The following is a 23,809-nucleotide window of genomic DNA, read 5'->3' as shown; positions in this document are numbered from 1 at the left end:
CCTCACAGGTTGTGTCCCAAATGATACCCTTTTCCATACATAGTGTTTTACTTTTGATCAGAGCCTTATGGGCCCTGGTTGAAAGTAGTGCACTATATAAGGAATAGAGTACCATTTGGGACGCAGACACAATGTTACTGCTGAGGGACGCTGAAAGAGCTCTTGGAACTTTCAAGGCAGTGATGTGATTGTGAGATCTGTGTGCCTGCTGAGAATTCGGTGTTTCCTGTGTGGTTTGCAAAGCTTGAGCGTTGACTGGAAAGTGTAAAGAAAATAAATTAAGGCATAGTCTCCTATTTCACATGTTTTATTTTAGTACAATTTGGGGGTTTGTGGCAGTCCATGTGTTTTATTTTGATAGAAGTTGCTTATAATTTGATGGGCTACTTTTTGTTCAACACCCCACAGAGTAGGCCTACTTGCATTATAATTTATCGCACCTAGGCCATTTATGCACCTGTTTAATTAAAACGTAAAAGCCTATACATGGCATATAATTCTCAAAATGCATCGTTGGTGTTTTCTTTTATCTGTATGGTATGTTTCATGGTTAGAGGACAATATTTGGAGACAAGTGTATGAAAACCTCCTGTAAGGCTACTTGCTCAACTCGGCAAGTTTCACCAACCTAATGCACCTGTCTCGAGAGCTGTCATCATACCTGCTGGTCGGGTTCACACGACCAAGATCCCACCCCTTCACTCTTCCTCAAACACGATTGGCCAGTCGGCTGAGTGAGTGATGCCATTGTGGAGCACCTGGAAATCAGTCATCGGCCGGGCTCTAGCCTACTGTAGAGCGCTAACCAAACGTTAGCAATGGGGACGGCGAAACGGAAAATAATACGCCTTTATATATATATATATATATATATGTATATATATATATGTGTGAATAAATTGTATAACCCGATGTGTTGGGGGCTTCTGTAGGGCTTTAAGACAGCGCGCGCCTTCATTTTATGACAATTTTTTGGGGTCGAATCAGGAGAGAAACGGGAGCTGACACTATGAGCTGGGGCCCATAGTGTCAGGATAGTTCCTGAGAAAACGCTTACCCACATCCGTGTGCCTCAGCCCCAGTGTTATGAAATAGGATGAATAAAATAATGAATGCTTGATTTGAAGCTTCTTTCGCCACCAACTATTTTTCTAGGTCTCTATCCCCCTCCGGTTATCACGGCCTGTCTGCGGACTTGCTATGGTGGACTCCGACGCGACGAGGAAGACTTTTGTAGTCCCGGACATAACACCTTTGGATCTGTATGATTGTACCAGGGCAAAAATATGCGCAAGTGTGGGATGGCTCTTGGCTAAATCTTACGGCAATGCAGGTATGTGGCTTAGGCTATTGTGGCCAAACGTTTATATTGTGTTCTGTTTTTCCCTACATCCCCTCCCTCCTATGTAATCCAGCGTTGTTCCCTGACTGTCAGTGTATTGAAAAGCGTGTGCATGAAGGTGAACTGACTGCACGTTGTGTAAACTCAGCGATTTTGGGCACACAAAGAGTAATAGCCCACAGTACATGAGCGGTGGGACAGAGAGCGTGTGTGGTATGTAGTCCTACTCTGCACCCCATTTAACACGAATAGCGGCCCTTCCTCAGATTCCCAGGTGTTCTACCTAAATATTGTATAACTTCTAAAATATATCATTAACAACATCCTAAAAACAGAGGCACTATTGTTTTGTTTGGATCACAGCAGCCTATTTGATCTACAGTAGTTGACTTAAGCCGATTTAAGATCCAGCTCGAGGCATCGGTTTTGACAGCTTGCCTAATTTCAAATAATGTATCGAACCAATTTCACTTTGGCTGGCTAGCAACTCAGGGACTGGACTATAAAATATCCTGACCTGAACCGAGGTTCACCACTGACAAACGCATAGGCTATTTGTCAGGTCAGCTGCTGAACAAATAACGTGAGATTTTAATAATGTATCCAAATATAATAAAACAGGAGGTATAGAGGAGGGTCTGTTTCTCTATAATATTGGTAGTAGACGGCGCATGGAGGCTACTAAAACCACCCGTGCGCTTTCGATGACGCGCATACACACCCACTTAAAGACAATCCTTTTGTTGGATATACGCCTACTACACAATTTAAACGAAACCCGTTTTAGTTTCTTATGTTTTATATAGGCCGCCTACCCTCCTGGAACAAAAATATAAACGCAACCATTTCAACGATTACAGTAACAGTTTATATAAGGAAATAAGTCAATTGAAATAAATGATCACAAGAACGGTGAGCAAAAATCCCAGAATCACACGGGGGGACCTAGTGAATGACCTGCAGAGAGCTAGGACCAAAGTAACAAAGCCTACCATCAGTAACACACTACGCCGCCAGGGACTCAAATCCTGCAGTGCTAGACGTGTCCCCCTGCTTTAAGCCAGTACATGTCCAGGCCCGTCTGAAGTTTGCTAGAGAGCATTTTGATGATCCAGAAGAAGATTGGGAGAATGTCATATGGTCAGATGAAACCAAAATATAACTTTTTGGTAAAAACTAAACTCGTCAAAAAAAGAATGCTGAGTTGCATCCAAAGAACACCATACCTACTGTGAAGCATGGGGGTGGAAACATCATGCTTTGGGGCTGTTTTTCTGCAAAGGGACCAGGACGACTGATCCGTGTAAAGGAAAGAATGAATGGGGCCATGTATCGTGAGATTTTGAGTGAAAACCTCCTTCCAGTTGAAAGTTGAAAGTCCGTGTTGCCCAGCAACAGCCCCAAAACATCACTGCCCTAGAGGAGATCTGCATGGAGGAATGGGCCAAAATACCAGCAACAGTGTGTGAAAACCTTGTGAAGACTTACAGAAAACGTTTGACCTCTGTCATTGCCAACAAAGGGTATATAACAAAGTATTGAGATAAACTTTTGTTATTGACCAAATACTTATTTTCCACCGTAATTGTGGTACCCGATGAGCTACCCAGAGAGCTCATTATGCAAATTTGGTGAGTAATACAAAAAGGCACAGAGCCTTTGTGTATTGAGCTCTCTGGGTGCAACCCAGCTCCCATAATTCCCTTGGTGTGCAGCACGAGTATGACCTTTGACCCCTCACCTAGACCAATAGATATGCCCTGTCCTGTTAGGCTGTCCTGTTAGGCTGCTTCCCTGTTAATTTGTATTTCACCTTTATTTAACTAGGAACTCAGTTAGAACAAACTCTTATTTACAATGACGGCCTTGTGGGTTACTGCCTTGTTCAGGGGCAGAACGACAGATTTTTACCTTGTCAGCTCGGGGATTCGATCTAGCAACCTTTCGGTTACTGGCCCAACGCTCTAGGCTACCCACCATCCCAAATGCACTCACTCACTCACTCACTCACTCACTCACTCACTCACTCACTCACTCAGTTTACTCACTCACTCAGTTTACTCACTCACTCACTCACTCACTCACTCACTCAGTTTACTCACTCACTCACTCACTCACTCACTCACTCACTCAGTTTACTCACTCACTCAGTTTACTCACTCACTCAGTTTACTCAGTTTACTCAAAGTCGGACAGGTTAGTGTTTGCTTTCAAAATACTATCCTCTTGAGGGGTTGTGGATATCAATGTCCTGGTGACATTGATATCCTCCATTTACTACTGACTAATTACCCTATTCCTGCTTTCCACTCTCACTCTTTTTTTTCTCTCTCTCATATTCAATTTCCTTTCTGTGTCCTAAGCATTTTTTTTTCTAACAAAATGTGAATGGAAAAAGAGAGCAGGTGTGCTGCAGGCCTTTTTAAAACTGCGGTTCCCAATACCTGAAATCCCATTTGCAAAATGTATATTTCTAGCCATTGCTGCTCCCCTGTCTGTCTGTTACAACCTGGTGATGTGTGTGACACAGACTGGTCATTCATCTTTCTGGAGCGTCCCACAGGGAAATTATGCTTGTATCGACGGCATCCATCTTGCTTTGCATCCTACTTTGCATTATGCTTTTTTTTTCACCACTTCCTATAGTGACATCCTGGTGGTGCATGGTGGAACTGCATGGAAAAGCCTCAACATTATTATTCCTTGTGCAGTGTCTGAAAATGCCTTGTGTGTTCCAGGCAGTATCTTATGTTGCATTTCAATAGTCTAGCAACTTGGCGGGTCAATGTGTTTCCTTCCATCAGTCCAGTTCTTTTGAATCAGAGTGGATGAGAGAAAGGAGACGAGAAGGTCAACTGCTTAAGACTATTGAGATGCACCCGTAGTTTAACCTCCCTCACTTGGTCAGTCAGTTTGCCTGAAATGTTTATATGGCTAACAATGCCCTGTGGTTTAAACACAATGGAACATTCACACCCCATTGTAATCTTCCTCTGTTTGACACACTAGTATTCTACACCAGGGTTGTGTTCAGTTGGGAGAAAACCTTTTGAGAAACAGAGTGGTACTACATGACTTGTCCCATAAGAGCACAGATTGTTTTGTTTTCTGTTGCAAAACATTGTAGTTGTGAAGTCAGTGAAAGTACAGAAAGCTGGAGAGAGGTATATGGAATGTTGTTTTTGGGAAAACTATCCCATGCTATTGTGTCCCCTAAATATAACCATTAACTTATTTCAAGGAACCGTAATGATAAAACAACAACATGGTCGGGTGACTCCCTTTATCCTTCAATCTTCTCTGATCTGTGCAGCACAGATTCCCAGGCGTCTTCCCCAAGTTCCTCCCCCAAATCCTTTTCCCTTCGAGTCTTTAAAGGCACCAAAGAAGGGTTCTGTAAGTCATGAATGATTGCATATACATCTGAAATTGCACCCCTAGGAAGCTTGTTCAACTCCAAGATGCTCTCTGTAGCTGTATTCGCAGGCCTATTGGGAAATCCAGGTGTGTTAGCTCTGACAAAGTTTCTAGCCTGGAGATAGCGGAAAAAGGATTGGGGGAGTTTTAACTTTTCCTGCAGCTGAGAAAAAGAGGAACATGTATCATCAAAGAATAATTGGGCTAGTGAGGAGAGGCCTAGTGAGTGTCAAATGCCAAAAGCCCCATCATTCAAAGATGGAGGAAATAAAATGTTCTGATTGATTGGGCCTGATAGAGAAAAGCCTCGGAGGCTAAAGGCTAAACAGAACTGATTTCAAGAGACTGCTTTACAATTGGGTTGACACACCTTTTGCCTAGGGACACTGGGAGAGACGAGCACAACACAGAGGAAAGTGCTGCAGGTTTACACGATTCAGACTCCATCTGGACCTAGAGTGGTCTAGGGCCAGTAGGATCAGTCTGCAGCCAGTAACAGAAGGGCTCTGAAATTTGCAGCCCAGTAGTATGTCTGAAAATTTGGTAGAGCTAAACCCCCCAATGACCTAGGCTTCTGTAAATGTTTAATACCAATCCGTGGTACTTTGCCATCCCAAATAAAATGCATGAATGTTTGATCCAGTGAAATAAAAAAAGATTTTGGAATAAAAATGGGTAAACATTGAAATAAATATAAAAATTTGGGCAACACATTCATTTTAATGACATGAATCCTTCCGATAAAAGAAAGGGGTAGCGAATTCCAAAAAGTAAAAGATGTAAGGGAATACCCCCCTGAAATGGACAAAAATGAATGGCAACATATTGGCATTGGACAAACCATATACACGATGTCCAATACCACCCAATGTGGCGTTGATTCGTGCAAAGTGTATTGCAAATGCCATATGGCAATTGCCAGTTGTAACACTTCAAAAATCCAACAGGGGGCGAGTGCGCTCCACCGGGGTTTTTCATATTGGAAATGCAACCCAAGTCAACATCCAAAAGCAAAATTTTGAAAAAATGATTTTTTTGTCAAAAACTTATCACCCCTTAAAGTGCTTTCTGGACCGTTTTTTCGAAATTCTTTCGATTTTTTTTGTCAATTACACGTGTAAGAACAGTATGAATATACTTTTGTCCAATTTTGTTATCATAATTGTTTTTTTTTTAAATTACATGCGCATAAGGCATATGTTTTGTCCATTTGGAATATGATTTCATAGGAAGTCAAAAGTAAAAAATGTCAAAATTTGGTAAAAAACTTATCACCCCTTAAAGTGCTTTCTGGACCGTTTTTCAAAATTATTTCGAATTTTGTCAATTACACACGTATAAGAACTGTATCAACATACTTTATTCGTATTTTATTATCATTATTTTTTTATTTATTTTTTACTTGTGCATAAGGCATATGTTTTGTCCATTTGCAATATGATTTAATAGGAAGTCAAAAGTTGAAAATGTGATTTTATTTTAAAAACTTTAAAAACTAAAAAAAGTGCTTTCTGGACCGTTTTTCGAAATTGTTTCGATTTTAAGACAATTAATCATGTGTAAGAACTGTATGAATATACTTTTGTAAAATGTTATTAGCATATTTATTTTTTAAACTTGTGCAATATGATTTCATAGGAAGTCAAAAGTCAATTTTTGGGGGGCCAAAATTGACTGAACTGATGAACTCGGGATGGCCGGGCAGTGATAGTTGTTCATTTCCATCACTCGTTGTGTTGATTTCATCATGTCCATTTGGTGATGTTTTTTTCACCATTGAATCATATTGCAAATGCGCGTGCATTGTTGTGCAACTGGTAACCCAAAAATAAAAATATGGTGATTTCATTATGTCCATTTGTTTATGTTTTCTTACTTTTGCAAAGTCACTGTGCATTTGCAATATGGTTCAATGGGCATGTACCATCACGAATTTGGCATGCTCAAAATTCAAACTATACTTTGCTCAAACTATACTTTTGTCAACTTGTATTATCATAATTTTTTTGTTTGTTTTACTTGTGCATAAGGCATATGTTTTGTCCATTTGCAATATGATTTCATAGGAAGTCAAAAGTCAAAGTCAAAAGTAAATTTTTGGGGGGGCCAAAATTGACTGAACTGATGAACTCGGGATGGCCGGGCAGTGATAGTTCTTCATTTCCATCACTCGTTGTGTTGATTTCATCATGTCCATTTGGTGATGTTTTTTCACTATAGAATCATATTGCAAATGCACGTGCATTTGCAATATGTTTCAATGGGCATTTACCATTACGAATTTGTCATGCTATAAAAATCCTGCAGGAATGTGAAATTGACTGGCCCGATGAACTCGGGATGGCTTTGCAGTGATTCTGGTTCATCTCAATCGCTCGTTAGGGTTGATTTCAGAATGTCACTTTGGTGATGTTTTTTCACTATAGAATCATATTGCAAATGCACGTGCATTGTTGTGCAACTGGTAACCCAAAAATCAAAAATATGGTTGTAAATGCATTTACCGGGACTCCTATTGTCCATGCCCGCTATGGGAGTACCCTACTACGTCCCTCGATCCATGGGGGCCGTCCTGAGTGCTTTATGGACAGTTTAAAATATGACGATGGATGCAGATTGTGATTTTCCTCCGTGCAACTGGTGATCTGAAATGTGCATCTGGTAACCCAAAAATTAAAATACTGTTTTAAATGCATTTACTGGGACTACTATTGTCCATGCCCGCTATGGGAGTACCCTACTACGGCCCTCTATCAGTGGGGCCATCCTTGAGTGCTTTATGGACAGTTTAAAATATGACGATGGATACGCATTGTTTTCATGATTTCATTATGTCCATTTGTTTGTGTTTTCTTACTTTTTCAAAGTCACTGTGCATTTGCAATATGTTTCAATGGGCAGGTACCATCACAAATTTGTCATGCTATAAAAATCCTGCAGGAATGTGAAATTGACTGGCCGGATGAACTCGGGATGGCTTTGCAGTGATTCTGGTTCATCTCAATTGCTCGTTTGGGTTGATTTCAGAATGTCCATTTGGTGATGTTTTTTCACTATAGAATCATATTGCAAATGCACGTGCATTGTTGTGCAACTGGTAACCCAAAAATAAAAAAATGGTGATTTCATTATGTCCATTTGTTTATGTTTCCTTACTTTTTCAAAGTCACTGTTCATTTGCAATATATTTTAATGGGCAGGTACCATCACAAATTTGTCATGCTATAAAAATCCTGCAGGAATGTGAAATTGACTGGCCCGATGAACTCGGGATGGCTTTGCAGTGATTCTGGTTCATCTCAATCGCTCGTTAGGGTAGATTTCAGAATGTCACTTTTGGTGATGGTACCTCACTGTTTAAACATATTGCAAATGGACAAGCGTCAAGTGGACAAGAGTCCATCAGTCAATTAGATATCATTCTGACACCAAACTGATACAAACTGACACCAAACCCACTTTTTCCAACTCGTTTAGTAGCCAACTATTACATACTTCAGAGCTGGCCCAAAATTCACAACGCCTTCGGTTCAAACCATAAAAAAAACATACACGTAGTTACGTTCTAGTTGCGGGTCCATTTCTTATGTTATGTGTCGGCCTAGCTGAGGCGACCCCGAATCCCAAGTTTCGGCTCGATAGGTCATTTGGTGTCCGAGAAAAACGTTGGGGTCTGTCTATATTCGCAATGCACCTAGTCTTGCGACTCTGGGACATTTCTAAATGTCGTCATTTTCGTGATGCAAAAATAAGGCCCTGTCGTGATTCGTGATGTTTTGTCAAATTGCCATATGATTCCTTATGCCCTCTTGTGGGAATTTCCGGGATAGCGGAAAAAATGGTCCAAAACTTGTTTATTTTATAAAACGGAAACCGAATGTCCGACAAAGTTCATTCGATGACTTCCCGGTAGGTCCGGCCCTACCGCACGGCCCGACGCCGACCGCAAATTTTACAAACGTTTTCGGACGTCTAGTAAGGGACCGTACATTTGCAATATGGACTTTCTCACTAACCATACACGAAATGTCAAAATGTTCCCTTAAGGTATGCTAGAGCAACAAGGTTTTCCTGAAACAAATTTAGAATATTTCCTTGTCACTTTTACTCCCAAGTAGGTGAATTGATCCCGGACAATCCTAAACTGAGAACTTGTAAAAGAGCACTTTAAAGCAGGCTTGTTTACCGGAAAAAGCTCACTCTTGCCTAGATTCAGCTTGTACCCTGAGATTGATCCAAACTTTTTGAGAACAGATAGGGCACGTGACAATGAGGTATCAGGGTTATAAATAAACAATAGGTGGTCGTCAGCATATAGCGAGACTTTCTGCTCCCAGCCCGCCCTGATTATACCTTGAATGGCATCATTAGAGCGTAGTGCAATGGCGAGAGGCTCGATTGCCAAAGCAAACAACAAGGGGGAGAGTAGACAACCCTATATGGATCCGCGATGCAAGGGAAAATAGTCAGAGGACAAGTTATTAGTCCGTACCGAAGCCATGGGGGAAAAATAAATCATCTTTATCCACGCAATGAATTTGGGGCCAAAGCTAAATCTATAAAGGGCAGCTGTTAGGTAATCCCACTCAACGCGGTCAAACGCTTTTTCGGCATCAAGTGAGACCACCACCTCCGGGTCCCCCGACGCTGGGGAGTACAGTATATTCATAAGGCGCCTAATATTGAAAAATAAATGCCTATTTCTCACAAAGCCAGTCTGGTCAGGGTGTATTACTTGGTGCAGCAAGCCTTCCATGCGGATGGCTAAAAGCTTAGCTAGGATTTTGTAATCACAGTTTAAAAGTGAGATTGGGTGATAGGATCCACATTCCAGGGGGTCTTTATTTTTCTTTAATAGTAATGAAATTAAAGCCTGATAAAGACTAGGCGGTAGCTTTGAAGTATTATGCACTCTGCAAATAGTCTAGACAAGAATGGGCAAAGCAGACCAGAAAACGTCCTGTAAAATTCGGTTGGAAAACCGTCCGGACCTGGTGATTTACCACTTTTCATTGCGGTCACTGCTGTTGCAATCTCCTCAAGCGTAAATTCTTCTTCTAGACAGTCATGGGAGTCTGTATCAATTGAAGGCATATTCAAGCCATTAAAGAAGGAGTCAATCAGGAAATGGTCTTGAGGGGATTCAGAGATGTATAGCGCAGAGTAAAATTGTTTAAATTGATCATTGATCTCTTTATGTAAAAACTGTGGTGGCACCAGACGGGGTCCTTATTTGTGGGATTAAACGTGAGGCCTCAGATTTACGGATCTGATGCGGAAGGAGTTTACTGGCCTTGTCGCCTTGTTCATAGACTTTGTATCGAGCTTGCAAGAGTAACTGTTCAGCTTGCCTGGTAGAAAGCTCATCGAATTCAGATTGGAGTAGTTGACGCTCTTTATGCAGATCAGAGGAAGGATCCGTAGCATACTTCTCATCCAATGTGGCTATGGACTCGCTCAGGTCCCGAAGTCGCTGAGAGCAAACTCTGTTTTGGTTGGCTGTGTAAGAAATAATTTGGCCACGTAGGTGTGCTTTGAGAGACTCCCATATGGTAGAGCAGGACATACCTGGTGTTGAATTAGTTTCTAGGAATAAGGTGAATTCAAATCAAATCAAATCAAATTTTATTTGTCACATACACATGGTTAGCAGATGTTAATGCGAGTGTAGCGAAATGCTTGTGCTTCTAGTTCCGACAATGCAGTAATAACAAGTAATCTAACTAACAATTCCAAAACTACTGTCTTGTACACAGTGTAAGGGGATAAAGAATATGTACATAAGGATATATGAATGAGTGATGGTACAGAGCAGCATAGGCAAGATACAGTAGATGGTATCGGGTACAGTATGTACAAATGAGATGAGTATGTAAACAAAGTGGCATAGTATAGTATTAAGTGGCTAGTGATACATGTATTACATAAGGATACCGTCGATGATATAGAGTACAGTATATACGTATGCATATGAGATGAATAATGTAGGGTAAGTAACATTTATATAAGGTAGCATTGTTTAAAGTGGCTAGTGATATATTTACATCATTTCCCATCAATTCCCATTATTAAAGTGGCTGGAGTTGAGTCAGTGTCAGTGTGTTGGCAGCAGCCACTCAGTGTTAGTGGTGGCTGTTTAACAGTCTGATGGCCTTGAGATAGAAGCTGTTTTTCAGTCTCTCGGTCCCAGCTTTGATGCACCTGTACTGACCTCGCCTTCTGGATGATAGCGGGGTGAACAGGCAGTGGCTCGGGTGGTTGATGTCCTTGATGATCTTTATGGCCTTCCTGTGACATCGGGTGGTGTAGGTGTCCTGGAGGGCAGGTAGTTTGCCCCCGGTGATGCGTTGTGCAGACCTCACTACCCTCTGGAGAGCCTTACGGTTGAGGGCGGTGCAGTTGCCATACCAGGCGGTGATACAGCCCGCCAGGATGCTCTCGATTGTGCATCTGTAGAAGTTTGTGAGTGCTTTTGGTGACAAGCCGAATTTCTTCAGCCTCCTGAGGTTGAAGAGGCGCTACTGCGCCTTCTTCACAATGCTGTCTGTGTGAGTGGACCAATTCAGTTTGTCTGTGATGTGTATGCCGAGGAACTTAAAACTTGCTACCCTCTCCACTACTGTTCCATCGATGTGGATAGGGGGGTGTTCCCTCTGCTGTTTCCTGAAGTCCACAATCATCTCCTTAGTTTTGTTGACGTTGAGTGTGAGGTTGTTTTCCTGACACCACACTCCGAGGGCCCTCACCTCCTCCCTGTAGGCCGTCTCATCGTTGTTGGTAATCAAGCCTACCACTGTTGTGTCGTCCGCAAACTTGATGATTGAGTTGGAGGCGTGCGTGGCCACGCAGTCGTGGGTGAACAGGGAGTACAGGAGAGGGCTCAGAACGCAACCTTGTGGGGCCCCAGTGTTGAGGATCAGCGGGGAGGAGATGTTGTTGCCTACCCTCACCACCTGGGGGCGGCCCGTCAGGAAGTCCAGTACCCAGTTGCACAGGGCGGGGTCGAGACCCAGGGTCTCGAGCTTGATGACGAGCTTGGAGGGTACTATGGTGTTGAATGCCGAGCTGTAGTCGATGAACAGCATTCTCACATAGGTATTCCTCTTGTCCAGATGGGTTAGGGCAGTGTGCAGTGTGGTTGAGATTGCATCGTCTGTGGACCTATTTGGGCGGTAAGCAAATTGGAGTGGGTCTAGGGTGTCAGGTAGGGTGGAGGTGATATGGTCCTTGACAAGTCTCTCAAAGCACTTCATGATGACGGATGTGAGTGCTACGGGGCGGTAGTCATTTAGCTCAGTTACCTTAGCTTTCTTGGGAACAGGAACAATGGTGGCCCTCTTGAAGCATGTGGGAACAGCAGACTGGTATAGGGATTGATTGAATATGTCCGTAAACACACCGGCCAGCTGGTCTGCGCATGCTCTGAGGGCGCGGCTGGGGATGCCATCTGGGCCTGCAGCCTTGCGAGGGTTAACACGTTTAAATGTCTTACTCACCTCGGCTGCAGTGAAGGAGAGACCGCATGTTTTCGTTGCAGGCCGTGTCAGTGGCACTGTATTGTCCTCAAAGCGGGCAAAAAAGTTATTTAGTCTGCCTGGGAGCAAGACATCCTGGTCCGTGACTGGGCTGGGTTTCTTCCTGTAGTCCGTGATTGACTGTAGACCCTGCCACATGCCTCTTGTGTCTGAGCCGTTGAATTGAGATTCTACTTTGTCTCTGTACTGGCGCTTAGCTTGTTTGATAGCCTTGCGGAGGGAATAGCTGCACTGTTTGTATTCGGTCATGTTACCAGACACCTTGCCCTGATTAAAAGCAGTGGTTCGCGCTTTCAGTTTCACACGAATGCTGCCATCAATCCACGGTTTCTGGTTAGGGAATGTTTTAATCGTTGCTATGGGAACGACATCTTCAACGCACGTTCTAATGAACTCGCACACCGAATCAGCGTATTCGTCAATGTTGTTATCTGACGCAATACGAAACATCTCCCAGTCCACGTGATGGAAGCAGTCTTGGAGTGTGGAGTCAGCTTGGTCGGACCAGCGTTGGACAGACCTCAGCGTCAGGTGAACAGAAGGATTTGAGTTCCTGTATGTTTCTTTCATCGCACCATGTCACGTTAGTCATAAGGCATACGCCCCCGCCCCTCTTTTTACCAGAAAGATGTTTTTTCCTGTCTGCGCGACGCGTGGAGAAACCTGTTGGCTGCACCGCTTCGGATAGCGTCTCTCCAGTAAGCCACGTTTCCGTGAAGCAAAGAACGTTATCCAATGTGGCTATGGACTCGCTCAGGTCCCGAAGTCGCTGAGAGCAAACTCTGTTTTGGTTGGCTGTGTAAGAAATAATTTGGCCACGTAGGTGTGCTTTGAGAGACTCCCATATGGTAGAGCAGGACATACCTGGTGTTGAATTAGTTTCTAGGAATAAGGTGAATTCAGAAGAAATGAAATTGACAAACTCCTTATCTGAGAGTAAAATGGGGTTGAGACGCCATTGATAACACATAGGAGGTCGTTGGGGAAACTCTAGTTCAAGCACTAATGGTGAATGGTCAGAGATAACAATACTCTCGTAAGTACACTGCCGAAGGTTGGGCAGAAGTTTTTTTTGTCCAAAAAGAAGTAATCAATCCGGGAGTATGTTTGATGAACATGAGAATAAAAGGAATTACTGTCTATCTGTAGGATGTAGGAAACGCCAGGCCTCAAACATAGCATATTTCTGAAGAAAGGATTGAATAAGTAGGGCACATTTAGATGGGCCTGTATTTGTTTGTGAGGACTTGTCAAGAACTGGGGACACTTTACAGTTGAAATCCCCCCCTAAAATCAACAAGAATGAGAATCTAAATTGGGAATTGCAGACAGAAAGGAAGAAATTAAACTTGTCATTCCAATTGGGAGCACAAACACTAGCCAAAACAAGAGGGTTAGAAAACCAGTTACTATGACGTATCGTCCCTTAGGATCAGCAATAACCTCAGAAGCTACAAAGGGAGTAGCTTTATCAACCAGAATAGCAGCACCTCTTGATTTACTATGAAAGTTTGAGTGGAACACTTGACCAACCCAGTCCTTACACATCCTAAAATGCTCACCAGTCCTCAAGTGAGTCTCTTGTAGAAATACAATATTTGCATTCAAACCCTTTAAATGTGTCAACACCCTCTTACGCTTCACCGGGTTATTAACCCCTTTGGTGTTCCATGAAATGTACTTTATCACATTATTTCGGCCCCTCTGGCATTCCCGTTATTCATCCCTGTCATTAGAGCATAGAATGGAAAAGCAATGAGTGCCCAAAACCCCCAGAATAACTTGTCTCAGAGTAATAATGTACAGTGGTAGATGTTTGGAAAAAGTACAGAAAAAAAACTAAAAAGACAGAATGACAACATTAGAACTGAACAATTCAACCTGCCCCCCCACCCCCTCCCCCCATCCCAGACAATACCTCCCCAAATGAGGTACAAGCCTAAATAGAACATGTTCTCTTCGCAGAGTATGTCTGTGAGAGTGCGGTCTTAAACCTAAACCCACAGTCCCGCTCTTGAAAGTTGCGTTTTGTTAGTGGATCAAGAAGCAAAATGAACGATTTTTATGTTTTTTTTTTCAAATTAAAAAAAGGCGAATCCCTTGTGCAAACGGAATGACAAAAGCACCACTTGTAGATGTATATAATTATATTCCCAGTCTTATAACAGGCATTGAGAGAGAAAATAAGTAAAATGTATAAAGGCTCTCAGCCAAAAATCTAATTTGAAGTAAGGAAATCGTAGTAAGACAATCAAAAATAATAGTAATTATAATAGTAGTCTAGTTGACTGAGACAGCTTACAAACAATACCAAAAAACTGCGTGTGCGCAACGTTAAACGTTTGCTGGGCGTAAATGACACTCAAATTTTTAAAAATTGAAGTGAGACCCCAAAAACCGTGTAGCCTCGGGAGACATTTACTGTTTACTGGGTCAATGCAAACGGATGTAGTAAACAAATAACCAAAAATATTTTGAGACACTGTGTAAACAAACGGAATAGGTGATCGAGACAGCCTAGAAACACAGGAGTTAAGTAAAACCTTAATACAATTAAATTAAAATGACTGAATGCTTGTAAGGCACGCACACTAGATGATCAAAACATTAGATCACATCAAATAAGCCTGAATGGTTTCACCAACTATACAAGACTAGGCTGTTATATCTAAACATAATTGTACCACAGGTGGGTTACTTACTATCCACAGTTTGCAAGCAACAGTTGCTGAACTGTGAGCATGTTCAAGACTTCTTGATGTGACGTTGAATGTGAGCCATAGCCTCATCCGGAGATTCAAATGTGTAGTCTTTACCCTCATGAGAGCCATAAACGGGCCGGGAATCGCAGTCCATACTTCACACTTGGATGGTCCCGAAGTACTCGTTTGGCCTGTCCACAAGCTGTGCGCTGCCAGGAAACAGTGGGGGAGTAGTTCTGGTAGATGGAGAAGCTCTGTCCTTGAAAGCTCAGTGTGGTATTGCGGGCTCGTCGGAGGATCTCCATCTTCTCATGAAAAAAGTGCACTCGAAGAATTATGTCACGGGGCCTCTCCCCATCCCGGGGCTTTGGGCGCAACGACCGGTGGGCACGATCAATCAGGGGCTTTTCATCTAAGGCAAGAACATCCTTCAGCAGCCCTGAAACTAAATCCGTGGCGCGGTGCATTTCCGCTGACTCTGGGACCGATACAAGTCTCAGATTATTGCGGCGAGAGAATCCCTCTAAACTCACACAGCTCTCCTTCACCTTTTTCATATCCGCAGCTAGGCGTTTAACTTCAGCCTCCAGGGATGTAGTTAAGTCGGAGACATTAGTAGCGGAGGTCTCCAGTGCTGCAATCGTTGTGTGTGATGCAGCTGTTGTTTTGAGTAATGTGATTGTTGGCACAGTCTCGTTCCGCAGGATGGTTAAATCTGCTTTTAAAGTATCAGAAACCTCCTGTATTCTGGCCTCAATCGTAGCAACCATCTGTGTTTTCATTTCAACTATCTCAGAGCATAGTAGTTTGATGGCCTTGAATGTTCATTTCAGCGACGCCAGGCCAAGCCGCACCCCCCGGGTAAAGTGTGCGTCCCCGGGCCCTCAGACTCAAGAGAGGGCGGTGATGAGAGCGGGTTTTGTAGGCCGGGTTTTCTCAGTCATGCTTTTGGCCTTATGTTTGGTCGACATGCTGACATTCGGAAGCAAAGTAGTCTTGGTTTTTACGGAAAGGGATCACCAAGTTAATATTTGAAAATAAATAGGTTCTGCTGCAAAATTCACAAACTTTAAGAATACCACGGGAGCAAACGGAAAACACGTCAGTCGCACATGGGGTCCCTCCTATCCCCCCCATGCCATTATTTTATATAATTTATTTTATATAAGAATATATGAAGAATACAATTGAACATAGCTGAATAAAATGGAAAGTATATTTTCTCCAAACGATTTGAGGGAGTGCGCACATGCGGCTATTCTGTGTTGAGCTGTTAACAACGAAACATGTACTCCTATTTGCTTAATTTAGAGTTATTTATGTAACTTTAGTTGTGATACAAAGGTTGGGCTATATGTTTTATTTTTTAATACATTCTAAGGCTGCATGATGCGATTAATGAAGATTTGCATGAAAAAGTCATGAGCTCTGCTTTATTTGCGCAGGCTTTTCACACTTCATCAGTCTCTCATTCACAATTTGACAAGCACTTGATTATGCCTCGAATTTCCCAGCTGCATCCCCTTTGTGTGGCTGTAATACCCCTTAAAACATCCGGCATATGTCCTTCTCCAATTCCGAGGTGTACATTTAAGATATTGGAAGAACTGTCCACATTTAGTTTTCGTCAGCCTACAAGATGAGTAGGCCTTACAAACAGCAAAAGCACTAGCCTATCAACTTTTGTACTATGGGGGATAGTAGATTGGTCACCTACAAACAAGCAAGATTTCTGGCTCTCACAGACCTGTAACTTCTTCTTTAAGAGGCTCCTCTGTCCTCCACTCGTTACCTGTATTAATGGCACCTGTTTGAACTTGTTATCAGTATAAAAGACACCTATCCACAACCTCAAACAGTCACACTCCAAACTCCACTATGGCCAAGACCAAAGAGCTGTCAAAGGACATCAGAAACAAAATTGTAGACCTGCACCAGGCTGGGAAGACTGAATCTGCAATAGGTAAGCAGCTTGGTTTGAAGAAATCAACTGTGGGAGCAATTATTAGGAAATGGAAGACATACAAGACCACTGATAATCTCCCTCGATCTGGGGCTCCACGCAAGATCTCACCCCGCGGGGTCAAAATGATCACAAGAACGGTGAGCAAAAATCCCAGAACCACACGGGGGGGACCTAGTGAATGACCTGCAGAGAGCTGGGACCAAAGTAACAAAGCCTACCATCAGTAGCACACTACGCCGCCAGGGACTCAAATCCTGCAGTGCCAGACATGTCCCACTGCTTAAGCCAGTACATTTCCAGGCCCGTCTGAAGTTTGCTATAGAGCATTTGGATGATCCAGAAGAAGATTGGGAGAATGACTTTTTGGTAAAAACTCAACTCGCCGTGTTTGGAGGACAAGGAATGCTGAGTTGCGTCCAAAGAACACCATACCTACTGTGAAGCATGGGGGTGAAAACATCATGCTTTGGGGCTGTTTTTCTGCAAAGGGACCAGGACGACTGATCCGTGTAAAGGAAAGAATGAATGGGGCCATGTATCGTGAGATTTTGAGTGAAAACCTCCTTACCTCAGCAAGGGCATTGAAGATGAAATGTGGCTGGGTCTTTCAGCATGACAATGATCCCAAACACACCGCCCGGGCAACGAAGGAGTGGCTTCGTAAGAAGCATTTCAAGGTCCTGGAGTGGCCTAGCCAGTCTCCAGATCTCAACCCCGTAGAAAATCTTTGGAGGGAGTTGAAAGTCCGTGTTGCCCAGCAACAACCCCAAAACATCACTGCTCTAGAGGAGATCTGCATGGAGGAATGGGCCAAAATACCAGCAGCAGTTTGTGAAAACCTTGTGAAGACTTACAGAAAATGTTTGACCTCTGTCATTGCCAACAAAGGGTATATAACAAAGTATTGATAAACTTTTGTTATTGACCAAATACTTATTTTCCACCATAATTTGCAAATAAATTCACAAAAAATCCTACAATGTGATTTTCTGGATTTTTTTTCTCATTTTGTCTGTCATACTTGAAGTGTACTTATGATGAAAATTACAGGCCTCTCATCTTTTTAAGTGGGAGAACTTGCACAATTGGTGGCTGACTAAATACTTTTTTGCCCCACTGTATATCAATCTACTATCCGCCATAGTACAATAGTTGACCTATTCTCTGTGTGAGAAAGTAATATTCCAAACATATTCTGGGACAATTGTGGGATGCGATAGATCCCAAATTAGCACTACCACTACCATCCCTAAAACTTGTAACTTTTTTTATGCAATGAGGCTGATGCAACAGATCAGAATGTTCCGCTTAAAATGTTGATAAACTATTAGGCTATTTCTTCACCCAAGCGCAGCAATGCGCACATGGCAGTAGGCTATAAGGGCGAATGTTCCATAATGCAATCAATTAGCAGGAAAACACCATTCTCAAAAGGGACCAAAAGGGAAAATGTTATGCTTTATTATAAAGGTGCATTTTTATGGTGCAAATTATTTTCATCAAACTTGAAATCATGCCAGTTAAGCTGTTGTAAAGCAGATGAATGTGCTTAATTTAATAAGTTATTTGGCCACTTTTTAGTTCTGATACAAACCTTAATAAAACATATAGACCAATTGGCTAGGCTACATGAGGTGTGCGACTATGATTTGAAAAATGTGCAAAAAAATAGGCATGTGCTGTTTCTTGCCTTACTGCACCCAAGCTGGGCATCATTCATAAGTGATAATATATAATTCACAAGTGACAGGCTAATGTTGTCACCCATCAGACTGTTCTTATTTTAATCTTGTCTTTACATATACTAAATAATATATGTGAAATTTGTTTTGATTTAGAATGGACCATTATCATGCACCTGTCTCGAAATAGGGGCAGGGGGAAAAAATACATGACATCTATGAACTTAAATAGAGAATGGAGGACACTTTTCCCGTGATTCATTTTCATGCCAGCCAGGCTACACTCCTGTTGTAAAGAGAAGCAATGCGCTTAATATTAGGAAAGAGGAGAAATAAATATAGTAGGCCTAGCCTATAGAAACCTGATGGGGGAATCCTCCTATTTTTACTAGAGGCCATCAGTCTATTTTCTCTCACAACTGCATAGCCTATAGAAATGTTGCGCAACATGAGCTCATGGGCTCCATGAAGTGTTTGATTAGATTTTCGATTACATTTGCATTGATGTCAGAGTGATTAGAGGGACAATGGAGTGCTGAGTACCAGGCAGTTAGCAAGTTTAGTAGGCTATGTATGACCATCAGCAGCATCAGACCTTGTAGAAGCCTAATTATCGTGGTCTCGTGGAATTTGACTACAATTTGACTAATTTGACCGCCGGTGTGGCGGTAATAGGGTCACCGTAACAGCCCTAGTCTTTAAAAAAAAAAAATATATATATATATATCTCTCTCTACGGACTCGGGAGAGGCATAGGCCGAGAGCCGCGCGTCCTCCGAAACACAACACAACCCAACCAAGCCTCTGCTTCTTGACACAATGCCCGCTTAACCCGGAAGCCAGCCGCACCAATGTGTCGGAGGAGACACCGTACACCTGGCGATCGTGTCAGCGTGCATTGCGCCCGGCCCCTAACCCGGACGACGCTGGCCCAATTGTGCGCCGCCCCATGGGTCTCCTGGACTTGAACCAGGATCTCTAGTGGCACAGCTAGCACTGCGGTGCAGTGCCTTAGACCACTGCGCCCCCCTAGTCTCATCCACTCTGAATACCGCTAAACCAGTTAAGAGGGTGTGTCGGATGTGGGTTTTCAGATTCATGTTTGTATTCAGTTTCCTACATGGTGCTGTGTGCTCCATTGAGGTGGAAACCGTGTGTCTGCCCCAAATGGCACCCTATTCCCCTTATAATGCAGTACTTTTGACCAGAGCTACTCAAAAGTAGTGCACTATAAAGGGAATATGGTGCCATTTGGGATGCAGCAAGTGTTTTGGTTTGCCCTTTAACTAGGTTCAGGTTACTTTCTTGTCCTAGCTGCTCTGAAAGAAATGTGCCACAAAGCTTAGGGTTAGGGTCTGTCCAGAAGTCTGTAGTGGAAATGTCCTGTATTTACCAAATCATGAGAGCAAACCACACACAAGTCAGAGTTATCATAAAGTCTATCTTTAATTATATGAGCTCCATCACAACCCTGTGACTCCCAGATTAATTCAGTGTCTATAAATTAATTCTCTGAGAGTGCTTACACATTGCAACTGAGATCCTTTATAGTAAAGAAACACATAGCCAAACAGCATTGGCTATAAATTATCGTTCAGCTTTGTCTCCTAAACTATGTTCTTATCTCGCTCTTGGTACCACTCAGGACCATAAAACAAAACCTCATCAACAGGCATCAACAGTGACTGGCACACAGACATTGTGGACCAAGAGATAATTGGTTCCCCCTCAATCATCCCTTCACATGGTTTAAAAGATATGTTTACATATGAAGACAAGCCTGACCTCTCCCCTCTCTGCGGCCCAAGTAACTGAACCCAGGACAGGAAAAGATAACTGCAAATGGCCACCACTATAGTACAACAAGATACATTCTAAATGATAAGTAACTCACAAGCATATAATGAAAATAAAACATCTTATCTATGTTACCCAACTATTCTGATTAATCCCCAACAAGTCACCTTAAAGATAATTTCCCACAGAGACTGCCTTCAGCTAAAAATAAAACACTGGGGTCGTGTTCATCGGGGCACACAATGGCAAATGAAATTGAGCTTTTCTTAATTGATAGGCCAATTGAAGCCTAATGAACACAACCCTGGTTATCTATCAATACCACAGGGCTCTGTCTGGTAATTCTCATATGCTCCTCTTGACCCAGACTGATGATGTGGTTCCATACTGTCCGCATCCAAAATGGCCCAGGTAGTGCACTATATAGGGAATAGGGTGCCATTTGGGACGCAACTAACGGACTGACGCGTGGGGTTGGAAATGGAATGCACCACAGTATCGTTCCCGTGGGGGAAGAATGACACGTTCACCATGAGACCTGAACTGCTGAATGAACATTTAGACAGGGAAATGGAGGGAGGAGTTGATACAAGCCCCCAGAAAATATCTAATTGTAACCAGTGTATCGTGCCTATATGTGTAACTTTATGACTCCTGCAGACCCTATGATTGGCTGGGTGGATTTGCTGTGAAAAACAACACCGAGACACATGCCACACACACACACAAATGCACGACAAGCGCACACAAACTCACATGTACCCTGCTCAGCTCATTCACTCAGATGATTGTAGTTACTTAGGCAGATGCCTAGCATTGCCTATCCATATCTAACTATGCCCATAGTACTGTCAAGGTAACTAAACGCTATACCTTCACTATACACTGCGTGTATAAAACATTAGGAACACCTTCCTAATATTGAGTTGCACCTCCTGTTGCCCTCAGATCAGCCTCAATTTGTCAGGGCGTGGACTCTACAAAGTGTCGAAAGCATTCCACAGGGATGATGGCCCATGTTGACTTCAATGCTTTCCTAAGCTGTGTCAAGTTGGCTGGATGTCCTTTGGGTTTGGACCATTCTTGATACGCACAGGAAAAATCCCAGCAGCGTCGGAGTTCTAGACACACTCAAACTTGTGCGCTTGGCACCTACTGACATACCTCGTCACTTAATGGCACACATACACAATCCATGTCTCAAGGCTTAAAAAATGCTTCTTTAACCTGTCTCCTCCCCTTCATATGCACTGATTTTGAAGTGGCTTTAACAATTGATATCAACAAAGGATCATCGACTGACCAGGATGAATCCAGGTGACAGCTATGCCATAGAAAGAGCTAGTGTTCCTAATGTTTTGTATACTCTGTGTATAACTGATGAGGAAACACCAACTTCTTTAAGTTTGTTTCTATTATATACTAAGAGATAAACAGAATGTGTGTTTATCTGACAATAGGACTTTAAACTGTGTTTTGTCAATGATCTTGTTAGGACTTTGAACTGTGTTTTTCGTTGATGTTCTGTGTAACCTATATCCACAACACACTGCTGAGAGATTGTGGCTGCATCTGAAATGGCACACTATTCCTTTTAAAGTCCTCTGGTATTAAGGGTGTGACATTTTAAACATTAAAACTAAATTGTGATCCTTAATGTTAAGAAAAATCAAACCTAATTATAATTGTTAATGTTTTTGTAAATGCAGAAAGTAAACAGCATAGTGGGTCAATTTTCGCAACAACTAAGAGCTTTGGTGCCCTTGCTACCACACTGTGAACAGCTTGAAGCAAACCTGTGCACATGCACAGATACTTTGTTTTGCATCTTGCTCATCTCAATATCCTAGCCTATTCATTGATGATAGGCCCTGATTTACTGAAGTTACGAGACATGGCAAGCCAAGAAATCTGCGATATACAGTATGCCATTGTGAGATAAAGCTTTTGATTGCAAATAGTCCACGGTTCTGATTCTGTCTGGCTGGTAGCCGACATGCCCATTAGGGCCGGGATGATGCCAATATTTTTTTCCATATCAAAAATGTAAACATGAAGCAGATTAAACTTTGCTGTTATAGCAGCAAAGGAGGGACCAACTCCATATTAATGCCCATGACTTTGGAATGAGATATTCGACAAGCAGGTGTCCACATACTTTTGGTCATGTAGTGTATCACGATAGTAGTATCGTTCCCGACCCTACTGCCTATACTGTGCCCTTCCCTTCATTCTCCGTCCCTCGCTAGCATGCTATGAAAGATGCGAGTGTTCGATTAGTTGCCGAACTTCGAAGAACTTCGTACTTCGTTCCAAAAATACTGAATCCTACCGGAATCGAATCTTGACACTCAGAAATGGGAGTCAACGTATAAGGAGCCGTGCAAGGAATCGACTCTCCACGACGACTAAGTCATTGTCGTTAACAGTTGGAACAATGGCAGCTGTGAAGTCCTGTATGGCAATACTTTGAGAAGTTAAATGAGAATGAAATACAAACTTTGCGAGTTGAAATTGAGGTACAGTAATGGTGGTACAGGTGCGATGCTTAACCATCTGAAAGCGACGCACCGTGAAACTCAAAATGTTGCATGCAGCAGCACAGCTGCATTGTGAATTCAAATGTATATTGGATGCAGTATGGGTATCTTTTTAGTATTTTCTCCCTCAGTGGAAACGCGTTCTATTGATGCGCTGGTTTGACCTATTAATCGTGTACTCGTCTCCCACAACATGATTATTTCACTCACTGTTTTTGTCCCTCTTCTCCGTCCGTAGAGCATGTTCCAGTGGAGTTGCGGGAGCCCTTTTACTGTGACCAGTATGAGCAGGAGCACCTGAAGCCCCCCGTCACACGCCTCCTGTTCTCCTCTGAACTACTGCCGCACCTACGGTCTGCTGCAGGGGGACCAGGGGGGGTCAGGGGCTCCAAAAGACAACGCCACCCTGCTGCAGCTCCTCGCCAACAGGGGCGTGGTCCCCAATGATCAAGACGTCCCCGTGTCTGACGTCGACCTCCGGCATAAACCAATCAAAATGGTAAGAGGTGGGAGTGGGTGTGGAATATGCATATGACATGTTGACATGGTTTAGTCCATTGTGATTTTGGGTAATCTTGGTACCCAGAACCAAGTCTTGTGTTATGTTTTTAGTCTGACATGTGAGACTATGATTCGAGTTATGGAAATATGTAAAAGGAGAAGGATTCCTGTTTTACTGTTGGCCACCAGTCTCCCAGTATTAGTAATGCCCCTGGGATGGGATTGGGGTGACTGGGGACGACTGCCACAACACACAGGTTCAATTGAGGGAAGATCGAAGCTGCACTGGAAACTGCCACTGGACCGGTCCTGGTGTCACAATAATCC

General features: G+C 42.8%; 1 protein-coding gene across 1 annotated transcript; it reads left to right on the top strand.

The window, feature by feature from the left end:
* Positions 1-772: 772 nt before the first annotated feature.
* Positions 773-23,474, top strand: LOC118938263 (calmodulin-regulated spectrin-associated protein 3-like). The gene is made up of 2 exons (XM_036940738.1): positions 773-1,333; positions 23,220-23,474. The coding sequence occupies exons 1-2, from the start codon at positions 1,201-1,203 to the stop codon at positions 23,426-23,428; spliced, it is 342 nt and encodes a 113-aa protein (XP_036796633.1). The 5' UTR covers positions 773-1,200; the 3' UTR covers positions 23,429-23,474.
* The last annotated feature ends 335 nt before the right edge of the window (positions 23,475-23,809 follow it).

This window comes from Oncorhynchus mykiss, chromosome 13, assembly GCF_013265735.2.
Source record: "Oncorhynchus mykiss isolate Arlee chromosome 13, USDA_OmykA_1.1, whole genome shotgun sequence".
Taxonomy (NCBI): Eukaryota; Metazoa; Chordata; class Actinopteri; order Salmoniformes; family Salmonidae; genus Oncorhynchus; species Oncorhynchus mykiss.
This window is presented reverse-complemented; position numbering and strand designations above follow the sequence as displayed.

Coding starts and splice junctions, on each gene's coding strand:
- LOC118938263 (XM_036940738.1), top strand. CDS start 1,201: ATGGTGGACTCCGACGCGACGAGGAAGACTTTTGTAGTCCCGGACATA. Junction 1,334..23,219: donor TAAATCTTACGGCAATGCAG/GTATGTGGCTTA, acceptor CTCCGTCCGTAG/AGCATGTTCCAGTGGAGTTG.